This window comes from Microtus ochrogaster, chromosome 4 (assembly GCF_000317375.1).
Source record: "Microtus ochrogaster isolate Prairie Vole_2 chromosome 4, MicOch1.0, whole genome shotgun sequence".
NCBI classification, from domain to species: Eukaryota; Metazoa; Chordata; class Mammalia; order Rodentia; family Cricetidae; genus Microtus; species Microtus ochrogaster.
The window spans coordinates 71787498-71798116 of record NC_022011.1 but is presented as its reverse complement, the minus strand read 5'-3'; the positions used below and the strand labels follow the sequence as shown (position 1 = coordinate 71798116).

The 10619-nt window shown below is 44.9% G+C and overlaps 1 protein-coding gene across 3 annotated transcripts in view; it reads left to right on the top strand.

Moving 5' to 3' along the window:
* The window catches only part of LOC101981607 (lymphocyte antigen 75), a 128904-nt gene that overhangs the window by 18947 nt on the left and 99338 nt on the right, over positions 1-10619 (top strand). For all 3 annotated transcript variants that reach the window (XM_013346085.2, XM_013346084.2, XM_005346447.2), the window contains exons 5-12: positions 451-561; positions 1792-1932; positions 3699-3890; positions 4757-4914; positions 6257-6367; positions 6940-7028; positions 7154-7323; positions 9687-9886. In XM_013346085.2, the coding sequence (XP_013201539.1) occupies positions 451-561; positions 1792-1932; positions 3699-3890; positions 4757-4914; positions 6257-6367; positions 6940-7028; positions 7154-7323; positions 9687-9886 (1172 nt within the window). The remainder of the gene's footprint in view (positions 1-450; positions 562-1791; positions 1933-3698; positions 3891-4756; positions 4915-6256; positions 6368-6939; positions 7029-7153; positions 7324-9686; positions 9887-10619) is intronic.

The following is a 10619-nucleotide window of genomic DNA, read 5'->3' as shown; positions in this document are numbered from 1 at the left end:
AGCTCTCAAAGGCATAGCCAAATATGGGGTTGTTTATAACCAACAAGACAGGATGTGGTGCCATCTTGTAATGGCGATCCTGTCCGGCTCACTACATCTTAACATGGCCTGCCTTTGTTACCTAGACATCCCATAGTGAGGTTCCTGCTTCAGTCAAGACTGTCAATAGGAAGATGGTCTGATTTATATAATCTCTATTAAAAATTATATAATTCCATGTGTCTCTGCATCTATATGTGTTTCTTGGCTCTTTTTCTTCTGTTTGTTTGCATTGTCTTATTCTGGTGTATTTTAATTTTATCATTATTATTATATGGCTTTTTATGTGGATTTGGGTGGGTGTGGAAATGGGGAGGACCTGGGAGATGTTAGGGTAGGGGAAATCATAATCAGAATGTATTATATAAAGAAGACCTATTTTTAATTTTAAAAAATATACAATTCCTGCAGGAAAGGAAGACATTGCTCCAATTGTTTGGATCGGACTGAATCAGCTCTATTCTGCTAGAGGCTGGGAATGGTCAGACTTCAAGCCATTAAAATTTCTTAACTGGGATCCAGGTAAATTCTCTCTCCCTCAACAATATATACAGAGTAAAAGCTTCAAAAACGGAGAACTTTTTACTCATCTGGAGCCTTTAGAAGTTCATGTACAATCAGACCTCATGGTTGCTGTCTCAGAAATTTTTCTAAGACATTCCTAACTGTGCTGTTATTTTAGCCAAGTTGAACCACACCATGGGCAAAGGAGCTTTTCCTTCAGGGCTCTAGAGCAAGTACCCCTGGGGTTTGAAGAACAGAATGAGCCAGACATTGGTGCCGCAGGCCTTTAATCCCAGCACTGGAGGCAGGGGCAGGCAGGTCTCTGTGACTATGAGGCCAGCCTGGTCTACAGAGCCAGTTTTAATACAGCTAGGGCTACACAGAGAAACTCTGTCTCAAAAAGAAAAAGAATGAACCCCACAACATGGCCAGGAACCATTCTATAGCCCATAGGGTCTCGACTGCCAGTGTTGGGCTTAGTCTGCAGCCTCACTTTAAAGCAGGAATATCCCTTCCTTTTCACATTCTTAGGCTTTCCCCACTATGGCACCTAAACACTACGAGCACAGCAGCTGGACCTTAGTACACAGATACCTACCTCAATGGAAACACCATTCTGCTTAGCCAGTAGCTCTTTCTGAAAAAGAAAAGACCAGGAACGTTTGAAAGCTGAAGTCTGATGACAGCCAAACTTAAATAGCATTCGTAAAAGTGTCCTACCTACATGAAGGAGAAATGGATTCAGTGCTATCAAAAGGCCATGAGGTTTTCATTAACTAAATCTTTTTATTAGTAAACAAAGTAATACTCTATTATGTCAAAAATAGACTATTCTAGGCTCTGGCGCTGAGCTCCAGTCCCAGTCCTTAACGCAGTATTTAACACCTTAAAGGGCAGACTCGTGTGTCAGTGTTTCATCTGGTTGTAAACATTCACAGAGAGTAACTTTAGTATGGACTCAGGGGTTCTGGCCACAGAGTGTGTCGTGGAAGGAGCGCTAAGGCAGAGGCTGGTGTGTTTCTCTGCTCTGAGCCAGCTATCATGATCAGAGCGCTTCCCATCCCTCCAGCATTCTAGACCGGGCATAAATGAGCATGTCGTTGTTCATCGCGGCTTGTCGCTTTTCAATTTAATCGAAAGTTTGAACCACACTGTGAGTTTCCATAGAGACATAAAATTATGAGTATTATTTCAGGCACCGCTCGGACCCTAACCTCCTTCCACCTCCTTGAAAATCTTTTTCCTAAGGCACGCCCGTTGCGCCTATGATTGGCGGGTCAAGCTGCGCGAGAATGGACACCGAGTCGGGGCTGTGGCGGAGTGTTTCCTGCGAAACCCAGCAGCCCTACGTCTGCAAAAAGCCGTTGAACAAGACGGTGTCTCTCCCAGGTGCCTTCCTCACTTCCTCATCCGTCCAAATAAGTCTGTGAAGTCCAGTAAACGCATGCCAGACACCCATTTTGACCTTTCCTTCACCGGATACCGCCAATGTTTTCCCCATCCCCTGAACCCACGCTAAAATGCCATGGTTGTGCATGTTTGAAATCCCGGGGCTGGGGGTGCTGTCCTGGAGGATCCCGAGGCTTGACTGCCCAGCCATTCCAGCGTAATAGATGAGCTTTGGGTTAATGAAAGACTATCTCAAAGAACAGAACAAAATGATATGCCTGTCATTTTAATTTTGTGAAACTATGTGTTTGTGCAGACAAAAACTAGAATATAGCAGTGATTGTTTGAGTGCATTTACATGTGACTTTTCTCTCTGTTCCGTTGCCATAACTGAACTGTCTCATAGTAATAAGGAATATCATTTAGAACCTAAGTTATTGCATTATCAGCTTGCAAGTATGAGGGTAATTGAACCTAAATTTTATCAGTTTGCTTAAAAAAATACTAGAATTTTTTGCATTATTTATTTTTGATGTTTGTTTTTACATCCCAACCACAGTTCCCCCTCTCCTGCTAGACACCCCTCCCATCTCTTCTCTTCAGAAAAGGGCAGGCCTCCCATGTATACCAACCACCATGGCATATCTAGTTTCAGTGAGACTAGGCGCCTGGTAGGAGGAATGGGTCCCAAAAGCAGTCTGCAGAGTCAGAGACAGCCCCAGCACCCACTGTTAGAAGTCCCACAAGAAGCCCAAGCTATACAACTGTAACATATATGCAGAGGGCCTAGGTCTGTCACATGGAGGCTCGTGGTTGTTGGTTCAGTCTCTGTGAGCCCCTGTGAGCCCAGGTTAGTTGAAACGCCACAGTAGGTTTTCTTGTGGCGTCCTTGGCCCCTCTGGGTGCTACAACCCTTCCTCCCCCTCTTCCACAGGGTTCCCCCAGCTCCGCCTAATGTTTGCCTGTTGGTCTCTGCATCTGTTTCCATCAGTGATTGGAATACTCCACATTTTTAAGATGACTGAGTTTACTTGTAAAAGAAAAAGAAAGTCCCAGAAAGGATCTGGATACGTTGAATAGTTTCTAGTTTTGCTAACCAGAGTAGTGGCCCTATACCTCTGAAAGATTAGACTTCTCTGGGGGATTTCGTCACCACCAGGCTGAGGCTCACTGCTCTTTCAGAGCGGATGAAGGTGTATGAAGAAGCCATTTGTCCCTCCCTCCCCTCCTGTACCATCTGAGAGTACATAAGTCCCGCATCCCGTTTCTTACCTCTCTGCTTGCCCTGTATTCAACAGTTAGTGTTAGCATGCAGTCAGTTGTTAAGCTGGTCACACAAGGAAAGAAGGCTTGACGTGTGTGTATGGGGGGGGGGGGACCTTCCAAATCTCAGAGCTGGGAAATGTTGTCAGCGTCTGGCTCACTCCACACCTGTCTTCCACCTCTTAGGACTAAAGTCGTTTCCTTCCCTGGCCATATCTATGCCCTTGAACGGTCTTGTCCATAGCCTGTGTCTCACAGCAAGTGCATATCATATCATATCTGAATCTCTGTGAGAATTTTGATGATGTCAGACACACATATTAAACACAGCATCAAATTCATGTCACCCTGATAGCTGACATCCTGTCTCCCAGTTTTCCAGAAGCATTGTGCTTCAAGAAAGAAAAATTCACAGTGTTGTTGATTCTAAACAGCTCTGTCTTTACTGGTAGATAAATCGCTGCTTCCTCCCTTCCCTTCCCCACCCCCCCCCCCATCCCCAGATGTTTGGACGTATTTGGATGCCCGCTGTGATGCAGGCTGGCTGCCAAATAATGGATTTTGCTATCTCCTGGCAAATGAAAGTGGCACCTGGGATGCGGCCCATTCCAAATGCAGCGCCTTAGGCGGTGACCTCATCAGCATTCACTCCTTAGCGGACATCGAGGTGGTTGTCACAAAACTCCATAGTGGCGGTGAGTCTTGTGGATTACTTTCTTTTGCTTTAAACCTCTTGCTTTAGTAGTTAAAGACGTTTCTAGTCTCCCTGTTTTCAGACTCTTGGTGGGAATGGGAGGCTTCCAGCCTGGCCCTGGATCAGCCCATCTGGGGGTGGGGGTGAGGCAGTCAGTGGAAATGGATTTGTCCTGGGCCTGCTTTGTCCAGCGCTGCAACTACCACGTGGTTTTTGAACTCTTGAAAGGTAGTTAGGAAGAATGAGGAGCTGAACCATGACTTTTGTTTAATTTCCATCTCCTTGTGTTACAGTTCAAATAGCTACCGCCACCCAGCAGCCACTGTGTGATCAGAAACTCTCACAGTAATGCTAGACCTTATTTAAGTTCTTCTAGAACTTGTCCTGATGATCATTTCTCTTTTGTAATTCTCTGGAACGAGACCAATAAACAAAGGCATTCTAGACCGCTTGGGTTCCGCCCTCTTCCTAGACTCAGGCTGTGGAGGTCCCTGTTCCGTGTCTGCACGGTGCTAATTGTTTCCCCTGTGGAGACAGCAGTCATTTCAGGGCAGCGTGGACACTCACTATTTCTAATCAGGATATCTATGGCTGGATTTACAGAGTTTCACCCATCCCCATGAAGCAGCATTTATACGGTAGGCCTGAGACACACTCAGCTGGCCGATCCTAGCACACCCTTCTCTCTAGGTACCTTGCCTCTGTGAGTCCAGGGCATCAAGACCCACCCTGTGTGCTCATCAACATATCTAAAAAATATACCACACAGCTCCTAAAACGACATTATCAACACGTAAAAATCAGTAACACGCATACTACAACATACGACAGAGCAAAACCAAACAAAGTCAAATGTTTTTCTTTCAGATGTCAAAGAAGAAATATGGACGGGCCTTAAGAACATAAAGAGCCCCACTTTGTTCCAGTGGTCAGATGGTACGGAAGTTACTCTAACGCACTGGAATGGGAATGAGCCTAGTGTTCCCTACAATAAGACTCCCAACTGTGTTTCCTATTTAGGAAAGGTAGGAGCCTCCCGTGGCTTGTTTATAGTCTTTTTGTTAGAGCTATTAATAAGAACATTGTGCTAGGAATTTGTGTGCGAGCTGAGAAGGAAGAGGCAAAATCCTGCAGCTTGTCACTCTGAGAGCTACCGAGTGGAGGGTAAGTAAAGGCAGCTGCCGAGTAAGCAGTCTGAGCCTTCTAGAGACGATATACAGATGCGGTAGAGCTCGTGTGTCAGACTGTCTCGGATAACCTGCTGTCTTCGAGGGCCTGAGTCTCCTCCATGGGCCTCTCTGCTCGTTATGACTGACGTTTGGCAGGCCAGCACAGGTTAGCCTGGAAGGTGCCATCTTTCCATGCTGCGCTTAAGTTTTGAATTCATCCTAACTTGAGGCTAATTGGAAAACACTTTCCAGTATTTCAGTTTTACATGGTTTCCAATAGTTTAATTTTTTTAATTTATATAAAATATTACATTAGATTTGTCCATAAAGCTATCTTTTCCTGAAATGTAGCTTGCTAAACATTTGTTGAACGCACTCCAGTTAGGAGCCTAAAATAGGCTGAGTCTTGTCCAGAAGGACTTAAGCACCTCTTTGGTTTCTGTTTGGATCTCTTTCCTATAGGCAGCTCTCTCCTGGTACTCAGGGTGACTGTCACCCAGACATCTAGAGAGGCTTTAAATGGAAGCAACACATTTAGAACTGTGTAGAACTGGTTCCGTGGTGGGGATGTGTTTGAGAAGGTGTCACACTTGGTGGCCTACTTTAAAAGCCAAGATGTCTCAGAACATTGTCAAAAGTGGAAGCAGCGAGTGAACAGAAGGAGCGCTCCACAGCCTGCCCGAATTCCAAACTGACCCTCGTCACAGTCAAGCCGCTAACATTTCACTTCGGGAAGAAATGCGACTTAGTCAGTTCAGCAAAATTAATTCTATGTAGCGTATTTGAAAGACAATTTTGATGTCTATACTGGAGTAGAATTAAAAGAATCTTTTGACCCTAGACCCCTAGTAGTAGCTCTCATAACCACCGTCTTCCTTATGCATCTGAGGAAATGTGACCAGACATTAGCTGATACTTCCCAAAGAATTTTAATCTGTGAGCAAACTGCCCCCAGGTCACAGGGAAGCCACTAGAATCCTGGCCTCTTGGGGGGTACTTTTCTCTGTTCAACTAAATGATCTTCAATAAGGTTTCCTTGTTAAGCTTGTAAGAAAAGGCGTGTGTATGCGCTGTGTCGTAGGGATGAAGGGTTGAGTCACTACCTTTCCTGGCCTCCCATAGTTATTGTGATTTAATTCTAACTATTTGGCAAATATTCTCTTTGGTAAGAAATATTTTTGTTTTCTTCTTTTAAAAGTTAGGTCAGTGGAAAGTCCAGTCCTGTGAAAAGAAGCTCAGATATGTGTGCAAGAAAAAGGGAGAGCTAACTAATGACACGCGGTCTGACAAGCTGTGTCCTCCAGAGGAGGTGAGTAATCCCATTGTGAATTTCCCTGAGCGGAATGAGCCCTCCTTGGTTAAAGATGATATTTGAAGTTTAAACAATTCAGTCTTGGGAAGTAAAAACACTGGTTTCTGTTCATTTATTTGAGAGAAAGCGAGAAGGAAGAGAATCCTAACACACTGGTGTTCTTACAGTAAGAAAAGATGTACCTAGTCATGGGTCCCTCTGTTTGCAAATATGGCTGCTTTCTTCATTATTGATAGCTCTCCTCCAGTGACTGTGCTCTTTCTGAAAAATAGTTCAACTAGCAGCTTCAGTATAGGGTGATTCGGGTACCAAGGACAAAGAAAATGGGGTCTCGTCTCAGTCATGCGGAGGTGATGGGTGAAACTGAGTTCCAGCCACATCCAGGGAATAATCACGTCCTCTACCTACTCTGATTGTACGAGTTTGTTGAGTAGCAGAATCCCGCTTATTTGGGGGGTGGGAAGGTCATCGTTAAGTCACAAACACTGGGATGATATTCCTCTTTTGATTTAGGGCTGGGGGCATCGTTAAGTCACAAACAGTGGGATGATATTCCTCTTCTTACTTAGGGCTGGAAGAGACATGGAGAAAACTGTTACAAAATCTATGGGGATGAGGTCCCTTTCGGAACAAACTGCAACCTGACCATCACCAGCAGGTGTGACCTTCAGTATGGGTGTATTAGGAAACTTTCAACTGAGTTTGCCTAAACAATTTGGGGGGGGGGGGGGGGGGTATTGCAAAAACTGTGAGCCATTTGCGAGATTGGTCCATCTTTTGTAGATTTGAGCAGGAATACTTGAATGACATGATGAAGAAGTACGACAAGTCCCTTCAGAAGTACTTCTGGACCGGCCTGAGAGACACCAATGCCCGCGGGGAGTACAGTTGGGCCGTCACTGGTGGACTAAAGCAGGCTATGACCTTTTCCAACTGGAATTTTCTTGAACCAGGTAAGCGTTTGATTAAGGGTTGACAGCGCTTCAGGGCTGAGTTCACAAGGGCGGAGCGGGTGCAGCGCTGAGCCCGGGGCTTACATGTTGCAACAGATTGGCAGTTGCTCGTTCCCTGGTCTGCAAGGCTTGCTTCTGTCTGTCTGTTTGGGTTTCCCAGGAGACACAGGCAGTTAGAAGGCCGCGTGGCACTAGGGACAGAGACAAGCAGTCGCAGAAAGGTGATTCACAGGAGGCCGTAAATGAGCAGTGTGCCAAGTTCACCTGTGATTCTGATCTGATGATTTTCTCTAAAGCTCATTGTTCTAAGGTGAGAGGTGGAGTGAGAAGCTTGGGGAAGCAGAAGCTGTTCTCCTGCTTGGGATTCAATATCTATTCTAAATGCTGACTTGTTAAAGATGATTACAATCATGCCAAATGGCTGTAGTGATGAGGTGGGGGCAAGACGTTTGTAGAGAAGGATAAACGAGAGAGAGAAAGTTAAGGCCCAGGCATGGTGCACACACCTTCAATCCCAGCACTCAGAATGGAGAGGCAGATGTGTGAGTTCAAGGCCAACATGGTCTACGTAGTGAGTTCCAGGTAGCCAGAGCTACATAGCCTATAGAGGAAAACAAAAGGGCACAGGCTCAGTTCAACCAAAATAAACAAACAAAGACAATAACAACAACAACAACAACAAAAAAAACCTATAAGAAATCCATGGCTAAACCAAAAGTGTCAGCCTCAGTGAGTTCTGCAGGAAGCCCCTTGAATGGGCGCCTTAGTATAACACTACCTCCTGACAAGGTTTGAGAGAGGAAGGGCCCCATCCCTGCTCTTTTAGCTTTAAGAGATTTAAAGGGGGTGTCATGGAGGATGCCAACGAAAGAATACTGAGTGCAATACTCTAGTTTTGTATTATGAAGATACTGCTTAACTTTTAAGAAACAAGGTGACAGACCAGGAAGCAGTGGAACACGATGTCCCTCCTAAGTACACCTGTCACCTGTGTTTGGGTATAAGGGAGTCGGTGATCTTCAGAACTGAAGTCTGCGAAGCCAGGAACAGAAATAGGCCTGCCCATCCCCCGTCCAGTCCTCTCCATGAAGTCCAGTGCTTTCCCAAGCCAATGTCTGCCTACCCAGAGCCAGCCGCAAGAGTGTGAGGGCTGGGTTTTGCTTGTTTGTTGTTACTTTGGGGTTTTGTTTGTTTTTTGGTGTGTGGGGGAGTGTTGACACATCTTTCTAATGTAAGTCTTAAATAAAATCTAGATGTTTCCTGTGAAGTATGTTACAGTTTTCTCTCTCTGTCACCTAGCTTCATCTTGTAGAGTTAAAGGTTTATTTGTATTAGTCTCAGCGAGCAGAAATGAGGTAGAATTTATTTCAAAAGTTAGTTCATTTTTCTCCAAACAACCTCAAGCATTGGTCATGATTTGCTGTGGAAAATGGGATTTGATGTAGAAGGGCCTCGGAAGTCCCATCTGATTTTAGAGCTGAGAAAATAGAGGCTTCAGGGACTTGTTTAATAAAATATGCTTGGTTATTGAATTTAATAAAATCCAGATCTTTCTGATTTCCAAGCCAGTGTTGTTTAAATTTGGCTTTGAGTAAGTTAGAAATCCTAAGACACTCTACTTTTCTCTCTTCAAATGTTTGATATTTTCTTGCATGATCTTATGCAATGTGATCATTAAGGTATTTTTCTATAGCATGAAAACTGGACTATGTGGTCTTACAATAGAACAGTATTTTAAATGGAGAATCTCCACAAAAATCTGTGATGCATGCTCATGACTACTGGTGTAAGCATAATAATAACATATTCTATCTTAGAGAAGGCAGAATATAGGTGCTAATCCTGATTAAATATCACTTAAGCCAGAAATAGTCTAATGGATAAAACATAGACTTCTTGGTGGCATATGTCTGTAATTCAGGCACTTAGGGCTGAGTCAGGAAGACCTCAAGGTTGAAGGCAGCCTGGACTATCTAGCAAGAACTTGTTTATTTTTTTTTTTTAAGATTTATTTATTATACACACAGCGTCCTGCCTGCATGCAGGCCAGAAGAGGGCATCAGATCTCATTACAGATAGTTGTGAGCCACCATGTGGTTGGCTGGAAGTTGAACTCAGGACCTCTGGAAGAGCAATCAGTGCTCTTAACCTCTGAGCCAGCCCCTAGGTTTTGGTTTTTCATGACGGGATTTCTTTGCGTAGCCTTGGCTATCCTGTAATTTTCTCTATAGACCAGGTTGGCCTCGGACACAGATATCTACCTGTTCTGCCTCCTGAGTGCCAGGATTAAAGGCGTGAGCCACCACCACGTGTCTGAACTTCCGAAATTTTAATTTTAATTCGCTTTTCCAATTCAACCCCAGCATCTCCAGGTGGGTGTGTGGCTATGTCTACCGGAAAAACTCTTGGCAGGTGGGAAGTGAAAAACTGCAAAAGCTTCCGAGCCCTTTCAATATGCAAGAAAACAAGTGGCCCCCAGGAGCCCGAGGAGGCAGCCCCAAAGCCTGATGAGCCCTGTCCTCAAGGCTGGCAGACTTTCCCCTCCAATCTCTCCTGTTTTAAGGTAAAGTAGCATCCGCATTCAGTCCTTCTGTGGAGTCATCCTCCTCCCGACCTGGTTTATTTTATTACACAAATTATGTGAGCACACAGAGCCGAACAAGTGCTTGGGAGTATGGGGTCCTTAGCAAAGCATCATGGGACTCTTGTATCAGACAGCTCAGCACACACCCTACCCATGTCCAGCCTTCAAAAGAAAGGCCAAAGCCAGAGTAATCCCATGGTGTTGTGTGATGTTTTACTCTTTTGACTCTTTGGGGAGGGGGCACCACCCAGCTCCCAAATAAATCACACACAGAGGCTTGTTCTTAGTTAGGAATACCCAGCTTTAGCTTGGCTTATTTCTTGCCAGCTTTTCTTATTTTAAACTAACCTGTCTTTCCATCGTACTCCGTGACTGGGTGAGTCGCTGGTGGGTGGCCCCTAAAATCCTCTTATCCTTGTTCTCTCGTTGCTCCTTCTTTCTCTCTCCTCCCAGATTTCTCTATTTATCCCCTCTGCCTGCCAGCCCTGCCTATTCTTTCTCCTGCCTCACTATTGGCCGTTCAGTGCTTTATTAGACCATCAGGTGTCTTAGACAGGCCAAGAATCACAGCTGTGAAGAGTTCAACAAATGCAGTATAAACAACAGCAACACATTGTAAAAATAGGAGCGGCGGGCTGCGTCCCGGCACCCGGCCGCCCACATGGCTAGCTCTACCCGAAATAATTACACGGACACTGTGTTCATTTAATCA